Source organism: Neoarius graeffei, chromosome 19 (genome assembly GCF_027579695.1).
Source record: "Neoarius graeffei isolate fNeoGra1 chromosome 19, fNeoGra1.pri, whole genome shotgun sequence".
Classification (NCBI taxonomy): Eukaryota; Metazoa; Chordata; class Actinopteri; order Siluriformes; family Ariidae; genus Neoarius; species Neoarius graeffei.
Window position 1 is genome coordinate 13,333,617 of NC_083587.1, and position 24,196 is coordinate 13,357,812.

General features: G+C 39.8%; 1 protein-coding gene across 7 annotated transcripts in view; it reads left to right on the forward strand.

Moving 5' to 3' along the window:
• The window catches only part of tnikb (TRAF2 and NCK interacting kinase b), a 91,175-nt gene extending 68,532 nt beyond the window's left edge, over nucleotides 1–22,643 (forward strand). For 4 of the 7 annotated variants that reach the window (XM_060899674.1, XM_060899679.1, XM_060899678.1 and 1 more), the window contains 12 exons: nucleotides 370–488; nucleotides 3,660–3,757; nucleotides 8,586–8,767; nucleotides 10,107–10,221; nucleotides 10,540–10,707; nucleotides 11,902–11,998; nucleotides 12,101–12,283; nucleotides 13,034–13,177; nucleotides 14,214–14,348; nucleotides 14,477–14,577; nucleotides 14,773–14,922; nucleotides 15,863–18,323. In XM_060899674.1, the coding sequence (XP_060755657.1) occupies nucleotides 370–488; nucleotides 3,660–3,757; nucleotides 8,586–8,767; nucleotides 10,107–10,221; nucleotides 10,540–10,707; nucleotides 11,902–11,998; nucleotides 12,101–12,283; nucleotides 13,034–13,177; nucleotides 14,214–14,348; nucleotides 14,477–14,577; nucleotides 14,773–14,922; nucleotides 15,863–16,315 (1,945 nt within the window). In that variant the 3' untranslated portion in view covers nucleotides 16,316–18,323. Of the gene's footprint in view, nucleotides 1–369; nucleotides 489–3,659; nucleotides 3,758–8,585; nucleotides 8,768–10,106; nucleotides 10,222–10,539; nucleotides 10,708–11,901; nucleotides 11,999–12,100; nucleotides 12,284–13,033; nucleotides 13,178–14,213; nucleotides 14,349–14,476; nucleotides 14,578–14,772; nucleotides 14,923–15,862; nucleotides 18,375–18,686 lie in introns of those variants that run through there. The other 3 variants (XM_060899675.1, XM_060899680.1, XM_060899676.1) reach the window with 2 other exon arrangements.
• The last annotated feature ends 1,553 nt before the right edge of the window (nucleotides 22,644–24,196 follow it).

A 24,196-nucleotide genomic window follows, 5' to 3' on the forward strand; every position in this document is an offset into this window, starting at 1 on the left:
AACTCATGGTCTCCTGATCAGTGACCCAAAGCCTTGCTAATTTCAGTGTTGGTGCCGGTGCATGGATCGATTTCGCTAAACCTCCCGGAGGTGTGAATTAGTGTGTGTGGTGTCCTGTGATGAACTGAATGTCCCATTCAAGGCCTCACACCCAGTGTTCCTGGGATAGACTCCAGATCTTAAAGCAGCTAATGAAGATCCATGACTGAGTGATTTATGTGGAACAGGAAATTACCTTGGTGGTAAAGATGTTTTATTTGCATTACCCACAGAGACTTAATATGAAAGTATACCAGCCAGGATGTTATTCCTCCTCAGTCTCACACTCATTCTGATAAACTCTCTAAGCACCTCTTGCTCGTCTCACAGCAACCCAGATCTGCGGGTTCCCATGGAGCCTGGACTCCCAAGGACGAGCAGCGGCAGCTCCTCCAGCTCCAGCACTCCGAGCTCTCAGGGTGGCTCCAGTGAGAGGAATAGGGTTGGAGGTGAGAAACCCTCAGAGAGCCTCTCTGAGATCACTTATGTTCATAATCATAGGAGATATTTTCTAATATTAGACACGCACTATACTGTTATAGCAAGAGGTTTAAAATATCATCATGCCTCATACTGAGAGCTTTCGGTACTGGTGATTCAGTATTATTCAGTACTCAGTACAATAAAGAAACATTTAGCTGATGATAATGTGCACTTTTGTCTGAACTAAACCAGAAGAGCACGTAAAAAAATTATATCTTTTGAATTTTGTCAGATTTGATAATTAAACCTATTTCTAAACATTTTTACTGTTTTTAAACTTTATATTTCCTTATTTTCTTTATTTCAAACTTCAAATCAGTAAAAATGTCAAGGGTTGAATAATTTTACATTTGGCGTATTGTAAACTTGTAACAGGAAATAGTAAGTAAGTTTTATATGTTTGTTGTATTTAAGACATTTTCATTCGCTAAGATAAGTAATTTTTTGCAGTGATGGTTTACTTCAGCGTATAAGGGTTTAATATAATTTTTAATCAGCTTTGTTTTCATAAACTCTTCATAAAAAAAAACAGAAAAAAATTATGAGTAAAATATGTAGCATGAAAAACAGCCAACAGAAGACTAACTGGTCTCACAGACATTCCTAAATATTAAATATAACTATAAAAAGGTATCAGCCTTTAATAAATAAAAGCCTGTAATCATCGGTACGTTTCTGTGGTACACGAGGAATAAAACACTTGAGGAAGTGATGTCACAGGAAACAAGGTGTTTTTTGTACCCCACTGGTTTACCTCCGTCCATCCATATCTCTGTCTGTCCGAAACACCCTTTTTCTCAGCAACCACAAACCCTAGCTACTTGGTCCTTGGTACCAAGTTTCAGCTTGGGGTTCTATACTATGTATACCATTTTCAGGTCTGTCTCACATGGACTTCCTGTTTACTGACTGAATGTATTTACGAAATATATAGCGGATTTACAAAATTTTCGGAACACTTTTCTCAGCAACTACAAATCACAACTGCTTGATATTTGGTACTGAGCTTCAGCTTGAGGTTCTATACCGTGTATACGGTTTTCAGGTCTGTCGCACATCGACTTCCTGTTTACCAACTGAATGTATTTACGAAACATACAGGGTGGATTTTGACGCTATTTCAAGAAGCAAAATGCTATTTCAAAATGACAGTTTACTAGGATGCTGTTTGAAATCCCTGGGGAGAGACACTGCTCTTTACTGACTTGTTTCAGGGTTAATTATTTGTTGAAGTCAACATTCATAATAAGTGTCCTATTCCTTCAATTGCTTGCATTCTGATATAAGCGAGAGAAGGGGGATACGTAAGTGAGCAGTAACTCACAGTTGATATTGTATTTTTTAGTCCATCGCTGATTGATTGAAATTTGTCTGATGAAAGCTGCATCGTTAAATAGAGATGATATTTAATTCACCACATTATGGACATTATGATTTATTTTTAGTCATATAATATTCTAACATACACTAAATATCAATGCACACCTCCCTCTGATCATAATCAGTTTATTTTAGAACCTTAAAGCAGATACGCAGAACCTTTATTTTTAAATACATTTCTGAGTGGATAGTATCTCCATCCTTGGCTCTTGTATGCTGCATAAATGGGAATAAAATATATATATATTTTTGAGAGTTAAAATCGACCACAAAGTTGGCTTTCGAGCTGCCCCGCTGAGCCACCCAGCCCTGAGTGTGTGATGTCACAGCGGTAACCGGGTTTAAGGCTGAGGCCTTTGACAGCTATAGACCAAAGTCATATAAATTAAAATTTATGGTGAAAGTAAGAAATACCGTTACCAACTTGCTCAACTAAGACTGATTTGACTTCATTGATTCTGGGTTGACTCTCATTAAAACAGGATAGGCGTTATAACTTATGCAACATACATGTACATGCATGCATTTTCACTGATAAAACATAAAAGGCTAATTAAATAATCAGATGAACTGAGATAATCACATTCTGAATCACATAAAATAATCTTATTCCGGGAACTTAAACACACAATGCAAGTTACATGTATTAATCTAAATGCAGGTAAACAACGAGTGTTTTTGTTGTTTTGTATCCAAATGAGAGTCGCGTCTTACCCGTCTGTGTTCTCACTTCATGAAAGCCGATCTTATGGTCGATTGTTTAAAAATAATCTGACTTTCAGTTGTTCGTTCAGTTCTCCGTTCATTCGCGTCTTCCACGTAAGGGCGAGATATTGCTACTGAGGCAAGCATATCCAGCTGGTCCACTCTTTCTCCATTTTCTCCATACTGTGTATTCCACCATTACTGCTCGGCTCAGGCAATTACTAAAACACAGCATGGGACGGGACGTCACCCGTTTTAGCAACAACCGCGGGGAGGTCACTGCCCAAGCGATAATATGTCCCGTCCCATCCCGTTCCGTCCCTGGTTTTACCAACAACCCTCAGCTCACACTCCGGGAGAACTGGTGCAACTGAACTTACTTTCCTTTTTTTAAATAAATAAATACTTTCCTTTTCTTGTAGTTTTCTTTTCCTTTAATTGTTGGTACTGCACCCTCTTTCAACACGGGCTTATAGACAACGCTCCTCAACAGATCAGAGGTTTCATACGAGTCTTCAGTAAAATGTGCAGAGCAGAGGAGAGACCACTTCGTAGCCGCCCAATGCGCCCGTGAACTTCTCGCAAAATGCGTCCAAATCTTTGTAATTTGAACATTCTTGGGCCATGAATGCAACATAAATCCACCTTCTGTCATGTTTCTGCACCGGCCAGCAAGACATCTCTGTGGCATGGCGATAAATTAGCTCAAAATGTAAGCTCGAAGTCGCAGTCAGCTCTGTGTTTTAGTATAGCGGAAATGGCGATGAGACCGATAGACTTCCTGCTGTGACGTAACAGATGTCAAGGTCATTCACTCAGACCGCTACCTATATGAATCATTTTAATCGTAAAAATTACTATATTAGATTTATTGTTAACACTTAAAACTATTCCTGTGCCATTCTTGAGGTCTCAAGGCGTTTATAAACAAAAAGTGAGGCCATGGTTCTGCGTATTTCCTTTAAAGCTGGTGGTACACACACACACACACACACACACACACACTAACTGAAGTGCTTCTGCTGTGATTCTTTGTTGGTGTTTGGTTGTAGGATCTGGAAAACCTGAGAGCTCTCCGGCTGTTTCCCAGGAGACCAAACACAAAAACCAGGAGGAGAGCAGGGAGATGACGAGACCCAGCCGACCTGCTGTGAGCTCCTCATCACACACACACACACACACACACACACACACACACACACACACACACACACACACACACTCTTTCTCTCTCTGTCTTTCTTCCGGAAGCTCTGCAGTTTCCCAAACACTTCATCCTCATAACCTCATTATTCTCAGTCTGACTCTGTTCATCATCTTCATCAGAACCTGCAGAGTTTTCTTTAAGTGCTAGTCTTATGAAAATGACATCACTCCTGGAAATTATACCTTATAAAACTAGACATGTTAAATAGTTTACTGTCTAAATGGTATTTTACTACGAGACCGGGAACATGTTCTATTTAGCCAGTAAAGTTTGGCTCTTTGAGTCCACCATTACACAAATGCGTTCCTGGTGAGTTACTGTTAATTCAAAGGAAGTGACGTCATATGTGCAACGCTTGAAAGTTCCTGGCATTTCTGACTTCACCTGCTTTGCAAAGTGTAGCATGTTTTTAATGATTGTTTTTATTCCACAACAAAACTAAAACTAAGGCATGCCTCCTAAGAGGTCTGTCGTTCAAAGCTGTTCGAGTGTAGCTGATAACAAAAGCATAATTTTGATCCATTAAAGCCCAAAATCGTCAGGACACTTACGGAATGAATGGCTTTGATTTGTACGGACAAAGAGGGGTAACTTCAAGTGTTTAGCCTGTTGTTTGAATTTATTAGTTATCCTTAGTCTTTTATCCTTTTCACTTATAGCAGTTCTGAAGTTTTATACAAGGCTAAGTAATGGCAGTAATTAGGCACTTTCACTTTCAGTACTAGAGCCGACAGGAGCGGGTGGCGCATTGTGCCGTATGCACTGTGTGCAGTGAGCGTGCAACAGCCAGGAATTTGTAAGGGTTCACCTCCAAAACTAAGTTGCTCATAAAACCACAACGTTTTCTGGGTCTAACAGTAACATAAAAGGATGACGTACACCCTTTACATATAGTCTATAGTGCAGTCTGGGAATACAGTATGTTATTATGTTGATGCACGAAGTTCCCGCGCCCTGTTAAAATCCAATAGGACTCGCCCAGCTCGCTTTTCACTGCATTCATGTCACAAGTGAAAAAAAACTAAGCTAGGACCTACTAAATATAAATTTATACCATAAACTCTTCAACTGAATCCCACATAATGATTTATTTTGTTTATTTTTTAAACCTTATGAATTAAAAAACGGTGGATATCTCGGTATCTGTAATACAATGAAGTCCCAATTCCAAGTAGCCATGTCCTAAAACTCTTTTTTTTTTTGAGGGGGGGCATGCGCCAGATGGGGCATGCGCCGGGTGCGCCCCCCTTAAATCCGTGCCATGGAGGTCAGTGTGCAAAAATAAACACCACATATGTTATTTATTTTTTCCTAAAATTCCGACACTATATTTGAAGGAGAGGGTGGAAAGGCTGTTTCTGTTTGTGCCTGATGCAGTATTTGAAGGAGGAGCTGCTATTTGTACAACAGTAGACACAGATGTTCCATCTGTTTTGGCTATAGCACACTCGGATGAAATACCGAAAGGAGAAGAGAGTGGTTGTTGAAACAGTTTATTTTGTTTACAGGCAGTATTTGATGGAAGATGGATATGATGTGTTATTAGTACCTGAAGATACAGTATTAATTGAACAGCGGACATTTTGCTCATGTTGTGAGAGAATCTTTTTCAGAGCCTATAAATACAAAAAAAATTGAGTTAGTTGCGAGAGATAACAGGACAGTGTGACCATTCATTTGATATTGAAATAATCTAATTGGTAAAAGGTTGTAGTTTTATGAGCAACTTACTTTTGGAGGTTATCTTAATCAGGAATCTTAAATTCCTGGCTGTTGCGTGCTCACTGCGCACAATGTATATGGCACAACGCGCCACCTGCTCCTGCCGGCTCCAGCACTGAAATTGAAAGTGCCTATTTATTGCCATTATTTAGCCTTGTGCCTACCAAGTGAGGTTACAGAGATGACAGTTACAGAGAGACACTGCTTTATCATAACTGTGAAAGCTGAACACCAAATCATCTCATCTCATCTCATCATCTCTAGCCGCTTTATCCTTCTACAGGGTCGCAGGCAAGCTGGAGCCTATCCCAACTGACTACGGGCGAAAGGCGGGGTACACCCTGGACAAGTCGCCAGGTCATCACAGGGCTGACACATAGACACAGACAACCATTCACACTCACATTCACACCTACGGTCAATTTAGAGTCACCAGTTAACCTAACCTGCATGTCTTTGGACTGTGGGGGAAACCGGAGCACCCGGAGGAAACCCACGCGGACACGGGGAGAACATGCAAACTCCACACAGAAAGGCCCTCGCCGGCCCCGGGGCTCGAACCCAGGACCTTCTTGCTGTGAGGCGACAGCGCTAACCACTACACCACCGTGCCGCCCCAACACCAAATCAGTAAAAAAAAAAATATGAATAAGCAAACTATGATTTGTACCATGCATTAACTTCTTGGGTTCCAGAAAATCGCTGGAGCAGTTTTTGTTGTTCTTCTTCACGAACGACTTGGCTTGCGTATTCGTCCGCCTCTTTCTCTGTGGCTATAGGTTCTAAATCGTCCTCAGACAACCAACCAAAGATTGAGGACGAATTTAAAGAGCTTTCATCATCTTTTTCTAAAGAATCAGTATCAAGAACGCATGCCATTGCAGAGAATAGTATAGTCTGTCTGGACACAAAAGACAGCAGTGCCGCATATGACGTCACGCATGCAGCGTCGCTGACCAGTAAATCACTGCGATCTAATAATGGCGGACAAGCTTTTAGTGATTTTTGGAACAGAATTCAGAAGCAAAAAATTATTTTTCAATTCAATTTTTATTTATCAGTGAACTTTACAACCCATTTGAGCATATCACACACGGAAAACCCGGGATTTTATGATGTAATTTTTGTTAGACTAGCACTTTAAAGTCCCCATGAAATAAAAATGAGTTATAAACAAAATAAGAAAAAATAAGACTATAATATACAGAAAAATTAAAAATGTGCTCTGTCGATTTTCTATTTTAATTAACACGTGATTCATTTCCAGGAAGATGTTTTCATGGTTCTTCTTATTTGCATCCTTCTGAAACTTCCTGTTTCAGAAGGAAACACGTTAACATTGCTCAAAACATTTCATGGGCACTTTAAATATTTTTCTTCTTCTCTGTAGCTACCTTACAGACCAGTAGTGTGATTTCTGCAGAATAATCACCGCATATGTTTTGTGTGTGTGTGTGTGTGTGTGTGTGTGTGTGTGTGTGTGTGTGTGTGTGTGTGTGTGTGTGTGTGTGTGAGATAATAACCACTTTTTCATTTTACATTTTCTTAAATCCGTCTCTCAAATCCAACTCCTCGCTCTTCTTCAACTTTCTTTCTGTCGCTGATCCTCTTCCTCAGAGTTATAAAAGAGCTGTAGATGAGGTTAGTGTGGCATTTGCTCTCTTCATCTCTCTCTCTCTGTCTCTCTCTTTCACACACTCTCTCTGACATCAGATTCTTCTGTAATTTAGGATCAGTTTATGTTCCTCTTTCAACACTTCTGAAGCCTTCATAAGGTCGAAAAAGACGTTTTTTAAAGAAGTCATTGTTTAATTAACAGCCTGCAAACTAGCCAATATTCTCCTGCTATTCTGCAAAACTATGAACATGTAATGATGCATAAACCTGATTCTGCTCGTCCCCTCCATCACTCCTTCATCAGTCTTCAGTCCTCACGTTTCTTTCTGCTCAGTCAGTTATAGACAGAATTGCTGCTCTTCTCCTCGTCCTCAATCTCGTGTCAACGCTGTCTCCCTCACCTTCATTAGCTGCCCATTTCAGCATCTCTCTAATTTACAGTCTTTCACGGTCTCAGTAAATCCTTCTCACTGTGTCTCCGGGTTTGAACTGTTGTCATAGCAACACTGATCTCTGGGCAAAGTGAGGACAAGTTTGTTTCTTTAACCTCTTTCACCACACACTCACAGACGCAGTGTTCTTAGAACTGAAAAAAATAAACACTGTGTTCCTGAACAATGCAGATAAACACATACAGATCTGGGAATTTACATATTTATCCAGCGCTATTTAGCGGCAATGTCAAACTGATTTCTTGCAACTGCTGAAAAATTCTTAATGACTGGGGAAACATTTGAATAATGGGTTCCCTTGAATAGCATTAGATGCTCCAGATCTCATTGTTGCGTAATCAGACTTTATGCACTATGTGTTATGCGTAAATAATCTGTATTGATAAAAATGTAAACAGTAAACCCTACACTTCAACGCGGAAAATGAAATTAGATACTTGTCTCTCTTCCTGTATGTTTTTGGTGTATTTTTGAGATATTTGACTCAATGTTGTTGTGGTGTCTGAACTGAGTTTTCTCTCTGCATGACTGTCCTGATCCTCACCATCAGGAGGAACTGGTAAGATGTGCAGGCTGCTTTAATTCCTGACCCTTGACCCCTGACCCCTGACCAAACCCTGCTGCATGTGACATGTAGCTCTGAGGGGTCTTTTACCCTCATGGTCCTGTCCTTCCTGTCGTCCTCGCTTCCTCTCATGCACGACGTTCTCAACGTCCTGCATTGTTCGCTGACATGACGGCTGGATTTTTCCTTGCTTATTGTGGACTTGATTGTGTTTAGCATCAATGATTGTTTTGTTATTAAATTTAGCAAAATTCCCTGCTTTTTATACACGTGATTTTACTGCAAAAGAGCTCCGCTAACAATTTTCTAAAATTTCAAACCTTCTGGTAAATCAGGTCTTTATCAACTGGATTGATAAAGGGCTGAAATCAGATTTTCGCTAATCAGTTGTGTGATTTTTTTTTTTTAATCTCAGGATCTCACGGCTTTGGCCAAAGAGCTCAGAGAGTTGCGCTCTAATGAGGAGACAAACCGGCCACCCGTCAAAGTGACCGATTACTCGTCGTCCAGTGAGGAGTCAGAAAGCAGCGAGGAGGAGGAGGGAGAGGGCGGCGCTCATGATGGAACAGTGCCAGTCAGTGACATCCCTCGCATCATGTGAGGACCTTTCTGTTTTATTCTGATTATAGTAATGCTTTTATTTTCGGGAAAGGAAACACTTATGCACACAAAATGTAACGGTAATCAATGAGGAAAACGTTCAGTGTGACCACCAGCCAAAGTCAAAATACTGGGATTCAGGAGGTTTGTGTGTGAACAGAAGATGATCGATTGCCAGGAAAGAGAACGATGTGTGATTGCCCTTCATCGCACTGAGCCATGTTTTTATTGCAGCAGAAGGAAAAGCCATCAGGTCATTCATCAATCTTTTAGTAAAGTGTAAACATAGTTATGGCCAAACAAGCTAAACTAACATCAGATTTGCAAAAGTTTTGCTGATTTTCTTCGTGCTCATGTGCACATGTTGATGTTGGTAAATTACCAAGTGTGTTTACAGCTCAGCTCATTCATATTTAGCCACGCCCACAGGATTTCATAAAATGCAGCACTTACAGTGCATCATAACACTTCCTCCTTTTATACTTTTGTCTTCATTGAACAACTAGTTTTATTTATTTTGGATGTGTTTTGGAATTGCTGTCTTTCAGGTCATTAATATGAAGCGACTGAGTTTCACAACCTGATCATTAAACTGGTGTGGAAGTGAAATAAAGAAGTGATTTAAACTTGAAGAACTCATCAACAATCATAGGATCAAAAATGATTGTAGAGACTCACTAATGTGATCCTTGATCTTTTTTCCATGAAAATGCCCAAAAAGTCAACAGAGAGTGGAGTGCTGGTGATAAGTTTTCAGTTTTGATAAACGGTTTCGAGGTGGCACGGTGGTGTAGTGGTTAGCACGGTTGCTTCACAGCAAGAAGGTCCTGGGTTTGAGCACCCGCCAGCAGCCGGCGAGGGCCTTTCTGTGTGGAGTTTGCATGTTCTCCTCGTGTCTGCGTGGGTTTCCTCCGGGTGCTCCGGTTTCCCCCACAGTCCAAAGACATGCAGGTTAGGTTAACTGGTGACTCTAAATTGACCGTAGGTGTGAATGTGAGTGTGAATGGTTGTTTGTCTCTATGTGTCAGCCCTGTGATGACCTGGCGACTTGTCCAGGGTGTACCCCACCTCTCGCTCATCGTCAGCTGGGATAGGCTCCAGCTTGCCCTGTGACCCTGTAGAACAGGATAAGCGGCTGCAGGTAATGGATAGATGGATGGATAAACGGTTTCGAATGTTGATTGAAATTAAAACACTTGGATGATAATCGTTGAATTTTTAAATGGTGTCTAAACACTTATGGTATGCTGAAAATGCTCTGGTGTGGCAAAATGGTATTAAAGACCGTTTTTTTAAAAAAAAATAAGTTCTGCTTAGCTTTTCCTCCTGTTTGCAGGCCAGCAGCTGGTCAGGGTGGGAACGAGCCGTTCGGAGCACTGGTGGGTGCAGAGGATTCCCACGACGAGTCTTACGGCAACAACTCTAAAGACAGCACCCTGATGATGAGAGAGGTGAGAACATCGGCGTCTTCTCGTCATATCACATGATCTTCTGTCATCATCATCATCATCAGAAATCTGTATGAACTCCATGCAGTTTCATGTGTCACTGTTTCATTTGTTGGATTTTTCTTTATCACGGTTTATTTGGTGTTTCAGTTTGTTTCATTTTTTTCAGCATCGGTACTTTTTTGTAATCTCAGTGCTGATTGGCTGCTCAGGTTGCTGCATTACTCAGACTCTAACAGCAGGTGGTGCTGTGGTGGTGGTGGTGACATGGCAGGTGTCAGGAGCAGCAATAGCACCTCTTTCTCTCTTCCTCTCCTGCAGATGTTTGGGGAAAGAAAGTGCTCGGGTCATGCCGAGAGCAACGGTTTCCCTGGTAACGTCAATCTTCCTGATCTAGTGCAGCAAAGCCACTCCCCCTTGGCCACGCCCAGCGAAGGCCCAGGGCTCCACTCCAGTCTGCTTGGGCAGGACCTGGACTCTGTGGCTGAAGTAGGTGACAGTGCAGCCTGTCAGTCCGAGCCACCCCGTCTTCTGACCTTTGACCTCTAACCTGACCCTGACCTTTGACCTCGCTAACCATCACCATCCAGTCCAGTCCGAAACAAATCCGCATATTTGGCTGTGTTTTCTGGTTGTAGACCCAGGGATGCCCAGCTGTTCTCCGGTTTCAGACTCGTCCCGTTTCCGTCCCGTTCTTTTTCTTGTCCTTTGTTAGCAGGTTTCCTTTCATATTTATTTTAATCACTCATTCACTCATACATTAAAGATTTTTTTCCCCAGATCATCTAAAAATGCATGAGCCATGAGTTATATCATTTCTATGACACGCTTCTCACCTTATTAACCATTGCTAAGTGCTTACTAACCTTTGTGCTGTGCTAAAACATGTATGCGTTATGTCTTTTCCTCATGTGCATGTTTAATTAATGCTTCCTATGAATTCTGGATGGAAAATGCATCATAAACAAAATATGTAGCATCCATAATGCCTCATAGTGTCTAACATAAACCTTTGCTGTTTATAGGTATTTTTATTTATTTATTTATATACATATAGGACTTCATAATGCATTATATCGGTATCTCCTCATTAGAACATGCTATAATGCACTATAACATACCTATGGCACTGATACTGTACCAGAGTTATAGTGCATTGCAACATTATTGTCACCAGTGATCAGATATTATGATGTGTTATGTTACTTAATGTTATGAAGTCACATGATCATGCTTTATAAAGTGTAATGCATGTAATCATAACGCCTCATGAGGCGTGAAATACAGCCTTATTCCAGGCATGTACAGTTATAGTGCATATGAAACACTTTATAGTGTATGAGTCTTTGATTTCATAAAGTACAATAACATACACTAATACTTTAATGCACTGTAACTGACTTGCAGTACAGTGTTCTTATGAGCAGGTGTTATGATGCATTATGAAGTCATCTGCTCATTCTTTATAAAGCATTATACATGATGTTAAGCATGAGTAGTTATACAGCTTATTCTAGGAATAATAAGGTGATATATTAAAAAAAGTTGTGTTTATAATGTGTTATTAACAGAGGATTAATAGGAGGTGTTACTGTGCTTCACTGTATACAGCTGTGTTGCTTTGTCAGGAGTTTTAGCCGGAATAACAGGTGTGTATCTTTTATGCCGGTCTTTTATGGACAGTATGGAAGCGGCTCTAAAGCCTCCTTCACCCCGTTCGTGGATCCGCGAGTGTACCAGACTTCACCGACTGAAGAAAACAGTGAGAACTCAGCAGCAGGTTCTTGAGCGCTTTAATGAGAATCAGTACAGAAGAATAAATCTGAACGATACGCTTCAGTGGAGTTGTATTATTTACTCAATTGTGTCTTCTTGGCCGTAGCTCTCTCAGTTGACGAGCTGCTGAGGCATGAGCAGGAACAAGAACAAGCTCGGCTCAATGAGGCTCGGAAGATCTCCGTCGTCAACGTCAATCCCACCAACATCCGGCCGCACAGCGACACGCCCGAGATCCGCAAATACAAAAAGCGCTTTAACTCCGAGATCCTGTGTGCAGCTCTGTGGGGTGAGTTACAACCTCGCAAATCTCATCACGCAAATCTCAGTTTAGCGTCACGGGGAATAATTCTAGCTTAAAATCTGATAAAAATATTTCAGAATGAAATCTTGATTTAAATTACAACCTGTTTCATATCCGAAACCTAAACTCACAGAAACAAGTTGAATACGTGTGTCATCATCAATAAGGTGACATTTTCTGCAAGGAGAATTGTGTTTATGTAATGTTTCTGGAAGGAGTCTCCAGTGTCAGCGCTTTGTAACAGTCAGAGAAGAAGCTGGAACTTTAATTTTTCTGACGTCTTCAGGACAGAGGAGTTTACAGGAACATGATGGAACAAGCAGTGATTTTTTTGTGTTATTAAATTTAAGAGAGACTGGTGAGGGAACAAGTGTTTATAGCTGTGTATAACAAGTGTTTATAACATAAGTGACAACAGGAAATGACTTGTTTCGCTGACATTCCACAACATTGACATGATGTGTTGTTCTTTAATAAATAATAAATTGTAATCATTGGTAAATTGCTGATGTGTAAGAAGAATAAAACACTCAGGGACATGCTGTTGGAGGAAATGAATCAACTTCAGGGTGGAACAGTAACTCGGCTTCATCCCTCCACCCTATCACTCAGTATTTTACTGTATCTCTCTCTCACACACACACACACACACACACACACACACACACACACACACACTGTTTATTCAGGATCTCAGTGTAATAAGGGTGTGGATGTTTCCTCTGTGTGCTGTAGGCGTGAACCTGTTGGTTGGGACTGAAAATGGACTGATGTTGTTGGACCGCAGCGGTCAGGGGAAAGTATACAACCTCATCAACCGCCGGCGCTTTCAGCAGATGGACGTCCTGGAGGGCCTCAATGTTCTTGTCACCATCTCCGGTGAGAAAAAGAAGACCAGTAAAGGCGATTTTGCTCAGTTCATACTTATTTGTCTTGTAAAATCCACAATTTAAAGCTAGACGGCCTTTTGATTTCATAAAATCGGTGAAATTTAGTTCCCTCTGAAATGTGGTCATTGTGATATATGTTTATTTCTGTAATATCTCACAAAATATGAGACCATTCTGTGGCTGGGAAGTTATTTAATTTGAGGGGATTAAAGCAAATAATGTGCATGAAATCGCTCACAGACAGAGGAAGTGCGTATGCGCAGGTTTACTTTCTTCTTTTGGGTTTTACGGCAGCTGGCATCCACAGTGTTGCTTTACTGCCATCTACAGGTTTACCTTTAACCGTGCACTGACAGTTCCATCATTCTGTCGCTAAACAAGCAGCTGATCACACCAAGGTGCTCGCTGACGACCGATATCTATTAGTTTGGTCCTGCGTTTCCTTTCCTTCACAACATAACGTCTTTTCTTCTCATGTTCTGTTACTGTAGTCAGTCTTTCACGTTTCATTCGCACACTCACGTCCTTCTGTCCTGTTTCAAATTTGTATCCCACAATGCCTTGCGCGAACGGGTAAAGCCCACCATGTGATGCATGACGTAGTATCTTGTATTGTGTCACGGTGAAGCAGGAAAAAATAGCAGAGAATTTAGGGCCATGTGGCCCTAAATTCATTAATTGTTCTATTTAAAAAAATAACCTGTGATTTGAATTCAGTCGCTTTTGGTCCACTAAACAAAAATAATTAGGTGTTGGGGAAAATTCTTTTTATGACCTAAACTTGAAAAATCTGAAAGGCGGTACAGCTTTAAAGTTTCTGCACTTTAATAATAATTTAATAATATTGCCAATGGATCTGTTTACATTTTTCTGGCACATAAGTTAACTCTGCCTTAAATATGAACATAACCCCACCCCTTTTCCTTAAAAGGCAGTTGAGGAACGATTCAACGTTTTTAATTGCAACTAACATCAGCAGATGGCGATGACTAAAATGACGACACCATTTATCTCTTTTAATCCAGGCAAAAAGAACAAGTTGAGGGTTTACTACCTGTCATGGCTTAGGAACCGGATCCTCCACAACGACCCTGAGGTGGAGAAGAAGCAGGGCTGGACCACTGTGGGTGATCTGGAGGGCTGCGTTCATTACAAAGTTGGTACGTTCTGTCCAGAACGTTGATATAACATTGATATTTTCTAAATAATTTTCTATATAAGTCTCACACCACAGTCATATTTATTATATTTATATTTAAACTCATGCTGGTGTTTTTGTATTTGAAAGTGAAATATGAGAGGATCAAGTTCTTGGTCATTGCCTTGAAGAATTCGGTGGAGATTTACGCCTGGGCTCCGAAACCATATCACAAATTCATGGCTTTCAAGGTCAGTAAGATTTATTTATGACACGTTTATCGGTATATTAAAGCGTCAGATCATTGTGAACGAGTCGTATTGTTTCAGAGTGAGTTATATTTATAGAGTTCTCCAGTTTGAGATGCACAGAGCCTGACATTATCAGCGTTTATGAGGATGAAGTGCTCTTCCAGGTTGTTGATGTTTCTGTTTCTCTCTCTGAAGTCCTTCACTGATCTGCAGCACAAGCCTCAGCTGGTGGATCTGACCGTAGAGGAAGGTCAGAGGTTAAAGGTCATCTACGGCTCCAGCGTCGGGTTTCATGTCATAGATGTCGACTCGGGGAACCCGTACGATATCTACATCCCATCGCACGTAAGTGATGGAGAGCTGAGCGGAGCAGCTTTTCCTCTTCCTCAGCCTGTGACGAGACGCTTCCTCTTCCTTGTCCTCTTCCTCTCTCACAAGGACTCAGAACTACAGTTGATTTTTAATGTTAATGATGGTCATGAAGCAATAAAAAATAAATAATAATAATAATAATAATTTCGAAGCCACAATTATTTGCATCCTTTAAGACAAAGGACACACACTTGTTTTCTCCTTGGACAAACTACTTTCCCCCAAAATTATTGGCACCTCTGAATTATAAGAAACCCTGTGATATAAATTGAAGCTGATGTACAAGCCTGAGAATATCCAAGAGAATGAAAATGTTCTGCATGAAATAGTGAACCAAGATCATCTACACGTATCTCCAAACATGTCAGATGCTCAGCGGTGTTATTTGTAGGGGTGGGAAAATTTTTAAAACCAGATCTTTGCAGAAAAATTCCACAGATGCCTAAGTTCAGAATATCATGGGTTTGTTTTCACCAAGGGTGCCAATAGTTTTGGAGTTGATCTGAATGATAGTGATTATACAGTGCACGTAAAATACTTTCTTATGAAGTCTATGGTGTGTATTAATGTTGTTGTGTTTGTGTAACGTTGCTCGGAGCAAAACATTTCCCCGATCTACGACCTTTGACCAACAAAAACCATGTGATAAAGTGAACCAGAACAAGCAGAAAGTTTTGGCACTTCCATGTCTGTGTGTGTGTATGTGTGTGTGTTTGTGTGTGTGTGTGAGAGAGAGAGAGCAGGTCAGTTGTTATTGGGAGACTTTATTGTTGCAGCAGTTTCTCACACCCTGCCGAGCGAGCGTGAAAAAAAAAACGTCTCCTGCAGCTAATTTTGTACTCGTGCTTGTGACCCGAGGCTGACGGTCCCAAACCCCTTCCCTTCCCTTCCCTTCCCCGTGTTCCTCCCTCAGATTCAGGGCAGTGTCACCCCTCACGCCATTGTGGTGCTCCCCAAGACCGACGGGATGGAGATGCTTCTGTGTTATGAAGATGAGGGAGTCTATGTGAACACTTACGGCAGAATCACTAAAGACGTGGTGCTACAATGGGGAGAGATGCCCACCTCTGTTGGTAGGTCGTCGTTGTTTATTTCATTGGCACACAAAAATGATCCCGTCTCCTTTCAGAACCCTGAGGCCCGGGTGCTACTGGAACCTGCCCCAGACCACCAGCAGCCAGTTACACCAGATGAACTGAAGTGTGTTTGTAGTTTATTACACCACCGTTTACTTCCATGCAGTTCATCAGCTGCTTGTTTCTTGCACGTTGTTATGAACAGCTTCAGCAGAACAGATAAAGTTCAAACCCTCACTGCTTTACTGTACAGAATCATATTTTTCTATTGTTCATTTGTTTACAATTAAAATATCAGTCATTAACATGGAAGTGCATCACCTCACAGCTCCAGGGTCACCACTTCAACCCTGAGCACTTGTGGAAGTGTAAAGGACCACTATTGTTGTTTGTGGGTGTGGCCTGTCCAGAGTTTTTTTTTTTTTTAGTTCAGATGAGAAACAGTAGTCGTGATCTATCACTTCTAAAGGAAACTACAAATTTCAGTGTTTACACTCCAGCTGAAGTTCATCTGGTGCCACTGGCTGCATGTCCTTCTTTTAGTCTCACACACACACACCTCTCTTCCTGCGTGTTGTTCCTTAAGCTGGGTTTACTCTGTATGAATTTTGTCCAGATGCTGCGCTCACATCAGCGCTGTTACGACAGCAAAGTGTCAGTGAGAGAAATCTGTGATTCAAGTCTCAGTGTCGAGTGCTGCTTCAGAGCACATCTAAAATCCACCAACAGGATGACCGCAAACTCACGGGACAGCTACAGATACAGTAGCAGAGAAGAAAAAATATAAAGGATGCATGCTAATGCATCGAAAAAATCTCATGACCTCGAGCTCACTGTGAAGAGTGTGTGTACGTATGCGAGGCAGTTTTCTGCACCAGCTGATGTCAGGATCACACTGATTGATGACGTAAATGGCTTCGTACATAGTAATGTTCTTTAAATTAGCTGCAGGTGTATCGTTAGAGGATCATCGTATAATCTCACACACATACTATCACAGAGTGTACTATAGAATTCACAATAGAGTTTATCAGGATCTCGTACAAGGAATAATCATAAACACCACTGAACTCATACAGAGTAAACCCGGGAGTCAGTCACTCTGGAGCTTCACTCTTTTCCTTCACACTCAAATTAGACTCAGTGCCCCCCCCCATGTGCCCTCCTTTGCCCCTCCTGTGCCCTGCTCACCCCTCCCAGCTGTAATGCAGTGTGTATCAGTGTATTTGTCATTCATTCCGTTGTGCTTTTATGTCTTGTTAATGTTGTTTTTATTCATGAACTAACACCACATTCACTAGTTAAAGAATTGCTTTGTTTCATTTTCATATTTTTGTGTGACTCTGTAAAATACCCGAGTGTCTATTTCCTGTACTTCAAACCTCCAATGCATCTTTTAGCCTTGCAGCATGATGAATGGATCCTCAGTGCTGTGTGTGTGTGTTTAAAGTGAAGGATCCATTAGAGAACTGAAGATCTCATCAGACAAATGAAAGATGCTGATTTAGAAATTGTCTTTAATTATCCCTAATAATGCTCATGCTTATGATTTATATTTGTGTCGTGGGTCTGTACGATTAACCTTTTCGCTTTTTGATGTTCGTTCTCGTCTTTGTCTTGGAAGAATGTGAATGTTGGGATTTATTTTGTGCTCAGACCAAGCAGTTGGCATCAAATCACTCTTTCAGAAAGATTACTGAATCGATCCAAATGAAAATTCAAAACAATAAGTACAGAGAAGGAAACTCATCCTTCTGATATTAAAGGCTGAATCTCTTCTGATCTGCCTGCTTAGAGAAGTCAAACGTTAATTATTCAATATTATTAACATGCATAGTTTAATTATTAAAGTCATTTAATTTATGAATATAGTACAAAACATGTGGAATATTTCATTTTTTACTCGGCGTAGAGAATAAATATGCCACCATTATCACAGCACATTTGGAGGACGACAAGTTTTCAGAAGTTTTTGCTTCAGAAACTGCTGCAATAATGACCTCCTGGTGGTGTTGGGTGTCATGAGCAAGCTGGTGTTTTTCCACACGGTACCGGTTCGGGTCAGTTTCTGGTTGCTGTTGGCCGTCAGAAGTCGTTGAGGAGCGGGGGGTTTTCTCACAGTCCTGTGGTGTTTTTTTTTTGCTCTGAGAGTCATCGCTGTCCTGTCCCATGTCCTGTGTCCTGTTTCCTCCCTGTATTTTCCCTGCAGCCTACATCCACTCCAACCAGATCATGGGATGGGGAGAGAAAGCCATCGAGATCCGTTCTGTGGAGACGGGACACCTCGACGGAGTTTTCATGCACAAGCGAGCTCAGCGACTGAAGTTTCTGTCTGAGAGAAATGACAAGGTGGACATCCAATAAAATCACTCGTCCAGTGGGTTTGGTGTAAAGTCAGTGACTTAAGTCCAAAAGTTTTAATCCTCAGTATTAATGCAGGGAAAGTTCCAGGTGTTCAGAGTCGGGTTATGCCCCTGCTGAAGCCGGGTTTTCTGGGCTCCACATTCAGACCATTAAAGTGTTTAATTTCAGTACTAACTCTGAATATAAGGGTAAAACACAATACTGTAGAGAGAGGAGGTTTTTAAAAATATTTTATGGACTCTAGAAAAGTCTCGAGTAAGTAAAAGTCTCATCTGTTTACCTCCTTTTCTTTGGCAGGTCTTCTTTGCCTCAGTCCGATCAGGAGGCAGTAGCCAAGTTTTCTTCATGACCTTGAACAGAAATTCCATGATGAACTGGTAAACCCCGCCCACACACCTGCCCCCATGCCCACAGGCCCCAACACCCCCCCACACACACACACATTGTCTCTGTGGACGTATTCTGTTTTTCTAAAGTGATGGGGCGACAAGAACCCACAGTGTGTGGAACCACAGGGCGTGTTTAAGAGTAAATACTTTTAGAAAATAAATTAATCAAATAAAATAAAGGCCAGGAGCCGCTCCAGAGAGCCGAAGTTCATCTCACATCCACACAAAGCTCCGGCCGCCAAGAGAAGAACAACCACCTCCTGTACCCAGAATTCCTTACGGCTCGTACCTGCGAGGTTCTCGTTTTTATCATGACTCGTGTGTTTTAGAAGGAGAGCAGAGACGGACAGGACTGATGACGGAGATGGGCGAAAACAAACGATATTGTAACTGTTTAGACACTTTCAACACAATTTATTGCTGTTGGATTGATAAAACAATTGTGTGGAGAAGTGTGTGTGTGTTTCATGAATTTATTTGACCACTTTGTTATTGCATTTCATCACACTGTAACTGTACAGAGGTTTATGTATGGTTTGTATGTTCTCAGTGTATTTCCATTTGCGTGTGTGTGTGTGTGTGTGTGCGCGCGTGTCCTCGTTATCCATCAGTACGAAAAACATCACACAGTATCTAAGAGAATCCGAATGTGTGGATGTTTTCTACAGTACATTACAACAGAATTTTGGGAACTCTTTGGGGAAAATAAAGCTCTGTTTCTCTTCATTATATCACGATCCCAAGTGATGGATTTTAGCTTTTTGGACGTCGTTGCTTCAGTGCAATAAAGACCATGAGATATCAGTTTTGATGTGTGGTGGACGAGGTTTTAGCTCGAACCTGAACGAAGTCCCACCAGTCTGAAGCTGTGACTTTCAGAGCTGTGTTAGAGGTGTATGTTCGGTTTTTTTTTTTAATAATCCTTTAATAAAATTGATCATGCAACGCAGATGTGATTTCTGTTTTTTTCTCGGATTGCGTAACAACAAAGGAATGAGTTTGGTGCATTGGGCTTCCTCTAAACCTACCTCATTTCCTTCCTTCAGTCAAGTTTATATTCAATCATGACATCACATAATCATTAATAAAATATTCTCTCTAATTCAGACAAGGCATTAATTCAAAGGTATAAGAATCTCAATTCAATCATTTTTATTATAAATTAATTCTTTATGCATCTTGATTTTTTTTGTGATTTTATTCCAGTAAAATAATGTGTTTGAGTTTGAGCTGTCAGGATGAATTTCACTCTTCAGCTACGACTTAAATGTTTATAATATTTACACTTTCAGAAGCAAAAAATAACAAATACACACGTGAATATTTAAGACTCATAACACAAATTTATCAAAACATGCATTTTTTTCAATGACATTTTATGATGTTTTGTGCATAAATTCTGAATCATTTTTGAGAATCATGGTGTATAAAAGAAATAGATTTTTTTTTGCTTCAACTCAAAGATTTGAAATAAAGTTCAAAAAATACAATAAAGTTTAATATGAAATACGATATTAAATATTTTAATAACATGAATTGGGTTAGATTTCTGCAGCATCTTAATCCACTTTTTAAGGTTGAGTCACTATAAAAATTAATTAATTAATTAATTAATTAATTAATTAATAAAGGGTTGATTTTGGACTTCGATAAGCCTGTTTACTAAAGCAGAGAGTGAAATAAAAAGCAGAGCTAAATGTTTAAAACATAAACTGTCTGATGTTCAGAGACGAATCACACAATCAGAATCATTGAGCTGTTGGTGCCGTGACACAGACGTGAAATGTGTCGACAGGAGAAATAAAAGAGAAAGAAATGGAAAAGATCAAACAGAATCAGGACAAAAAGTTTCAGCGAGTATGTAAAAATGTGTGAAAACGTAAAAATGTATCGAAACAGATTAGAGGTCACTTTTACTTTCAGGTCACGTTACAGGCACTATCTAGAGCAAAACGTCACACCCATACGACCCGTTATATTCCATAAATAAACCATAAGAGAGAGTGTGTGTGTGTGTTTCTGCATGTCTATACCTTTACTTTTGGGATTTGACCTTCACACAAACATAAAACTGTGATAAATGTCTCGTCTCGTTTTTTTGTATTATTCATAAAAGTTCATGTTTAACGTTTGAATTTTAATTAAATTTATTGCTTTCATCATGAGTCCTTCACTTGATATTGAGTTTCCTGGTAGCGCGGAAAGTTTCACACCTATTTATGTGAAATTCCTCAGATTTCTGATTTGTTTTTATCGGCTGATACAGAGCTAAAATATCTCAAGTCCATTTCGAATTAATGTTTAAAAATGTGTGTTTTAACGATTTATTCTTGACCTTTTGAGTAAATTGAAGCTGCTGTTTAACTGAAATCAGGCAAAATAAATTCAGTAGAAGAACAGAATAAAAGTTGATTAGCAGTAAAAATGATTATCGTACAATAAGTTACACTGGCGTATAATTGTGTAAATGCAGTTACAATAAAATGATGCATTTTAACAATGATTTATATGCTTCCAAACCTGACTCCAAGCAATTTTCCATTTTATGACTTATTTAATGATATTTCAGCAAGTATATGCAAAGCTGTTTGGAAACTAAACAGTTGCAAAAATATATAGTGAATTATCATATTAATGAAATAAATATGAAATATAAATGGAGACTGGAGTTGGAGTTTATGTGTAAACAATATTATAATAATATTTGTTAATGTACATTTTATTGTAATTCTATTTACAGAATGACAGGCTACTGTTATTTCTACTGTTGCTTTTTTTCTTACAAGTTTTACAGTTGGTTTTTTTTAGTATATTCATGTTTATTCACTTTTTTTATGATAATTTGTTGAATGTTTCCAAAACACGAACATTACAATAAAAATGATTTTTAAAAATCACACCAGTGAAAACCCAGAACCTGGTCTAAAGTCTGATCTCGTCTAATGTGTGTTTGGTACAATAAATTTCCACTCTACTGACTTTTATTATTGTAATGTAAAGCACTTTTTAATGTAAATTGTTGAGCCCTGAGTTGTTATAGAATAACTATCTAACAGAGAAACGCCGTGTGTGTGTGTGTGTGTGTGTGTGTGTGTGTGTGTGTGTGTGTGTGTGTGTGTGTGTGTGTGTGTGTGTGAAACTCCAAATCAGATGCTTGACACATGTTATCCTGATCGGATTTATTTATCGGTTTGTACAGAACACTTCTGGTTTGTCATTGTATTTGGAAGCGACAGTATTATTACTGATTTTTTTGCAAAGGGATTTTTTTTCTATAGCTGTATTTTGGATTAGCTTGTTGGTCTGAAAATGCTGAAATCTATATTAGAATGTCAGAGATGTTTAATATCAGTGCTTTATGTAATATCACTTTATCCTATTTCTCATTTTATCCTGGTACTGTTTGATGCTTTTTTCCTTTTTCTTTATAAATTCACTGCTGAATTACAGCTGAAATGATGTACGGATACATTTTTGTAGGGTGACATTTTCCTTTGCCTGGTTTAGTTTTTTGGGGGAAAAGCACTCGTCAGGTTTATATTTGAAGGAAAGCCTGAAAGGAAACACTGATGATGTAAATGAAAAATAAACCTAACACTCAGTCATGTTCGGAAAAAGCTAGAATTATTAGCAATAAAATGTATCATGGATTTTTGTTAAAATATTTTTTCTGGTATTTACTTTCTGTCTGATTTTGGTAGAAAAAATATTCAAAATGTTGAAATGGTTGATGTCCAAAAATTGGGATGCAGGATGTCGGGTTCTGAGTGACGCAGGTTCTACACTGATCTATTCACGGTCTGTTCCCATGTAACATAAAGCATTAGAAATTTGCTGTTTTTTAATAAATTGATGTATCAAATGACATTTGTGTGACTATTTATGTATTTATTCACAGATGAGTCACAGCAGTAAACATCATTTATTTCTAATCCTATGTTTTAAGATGTTAATTTTGCTTATTTTGCTTATCTGATAGTTTAAATCCTAAATATTGATTAATACAAAAGAATTTGAACATTTTTGCACATTAACATTATTAAGAAACTTAAGAATTGAAAGCATGAAATACGACGTTCTACCCCAAAAAAAGAAAGAAAGAAAGAAATGAACAGTACAAATATACTGATATTTATAGATATTTATGGTCCACACACCTGAAGATAATTTTTGGAGTATTATATAAAATAAAATAATTTAAAAGTGGAACTAAACTGATACTAAGTTATTTGAAGCACAGTTATTTAATGACAGTAAACCTATAAAATGTCACATTATTTTTTTCTCATAAAATCAAGTTAATTTTAACTCATATCACAGCAGTCAGCGATCTAATGTGGTACTTTGGCAAACATTGTTAGCAAGTTAATAACGAAGAACACAACAGAGGTTTTAAAGGTCGAGTGAAGTTGTGATTCAGTTTAGCGAGCTAATGTTAACTAAGGTAGTGTTTAAGCTTATCTAGATAATGATAATAACAAAGGCAGCAAATAATCTTTACTAACTAAACTTAACTAAGTAAGCTAGTGGTTAATCTTAGCTTACTAATGTTAAATAAGTTAACGTTTAATCTTAGTGATCTAACATTAAGCAAGCTAGTTGTTAATCTTAGCTAGCTAGTCTTAAGTAAGGCGGTGGTTAATCTTGACAACACGGTGGTGCAGTGCTTTCTTCACAGCAAGAAAGTTCATGACCGCCAGGGGTCGAACCTCATGACCGCCGGGGGTCTTTCTGCGTGGAGTTTGCATGTTTTCCCCGTGTCTGCATGGGTTTCCCCCATAGTTCAAAGACACGCAAGTTAGGTAAAATCCCCAGCCCCTGGGGTTGTACAAGCCAGTACATGCTTAGTGCCGGTCCCAAGCCCGGATAGTTCAGGGAGGGTTGGGTCAGGAAGGACATCTAGTGTAAAACCTATGCCAAAACAAATATGTGGAACAGATCCGCTATGGCGACCCCGAACGAACGGGAGTAACCGGAAGAAGAGTGGTTAATCTTAGCTAGCTAAAATTAGCTAAGTAAGGTAACAGTTAACCCTAGCCAGCTAATGTTAACTAAATACAGTAATGTTTAATCTTACTTGTCTAACATCTCATCTCTCATTATCTCTAGCCGCTTTATCCTTCTACAGGGTCGCAGGCAAGCTGGAGCCTATCCCAGCTGACTACGGGCGAAAGGCGGGGTACACCCTGGACAAGTCGCCAGGTCATCACAGGGCTGACACAGAATAGACACAGACAACCATTCACACTCACATTCACACCTACGGTCAATTTAGAGTCACCAGTTAACCTAACCTGCATGTCTTTGGACTGTGGGGGAAACCGGAGCACCCGGAGGAAACCCACGCGGACACGGGGAGAACATGCAAACTCCACACAGAAAGGCCCTCGCCGGCCCCGGGGCTCGAACCCAGGACCT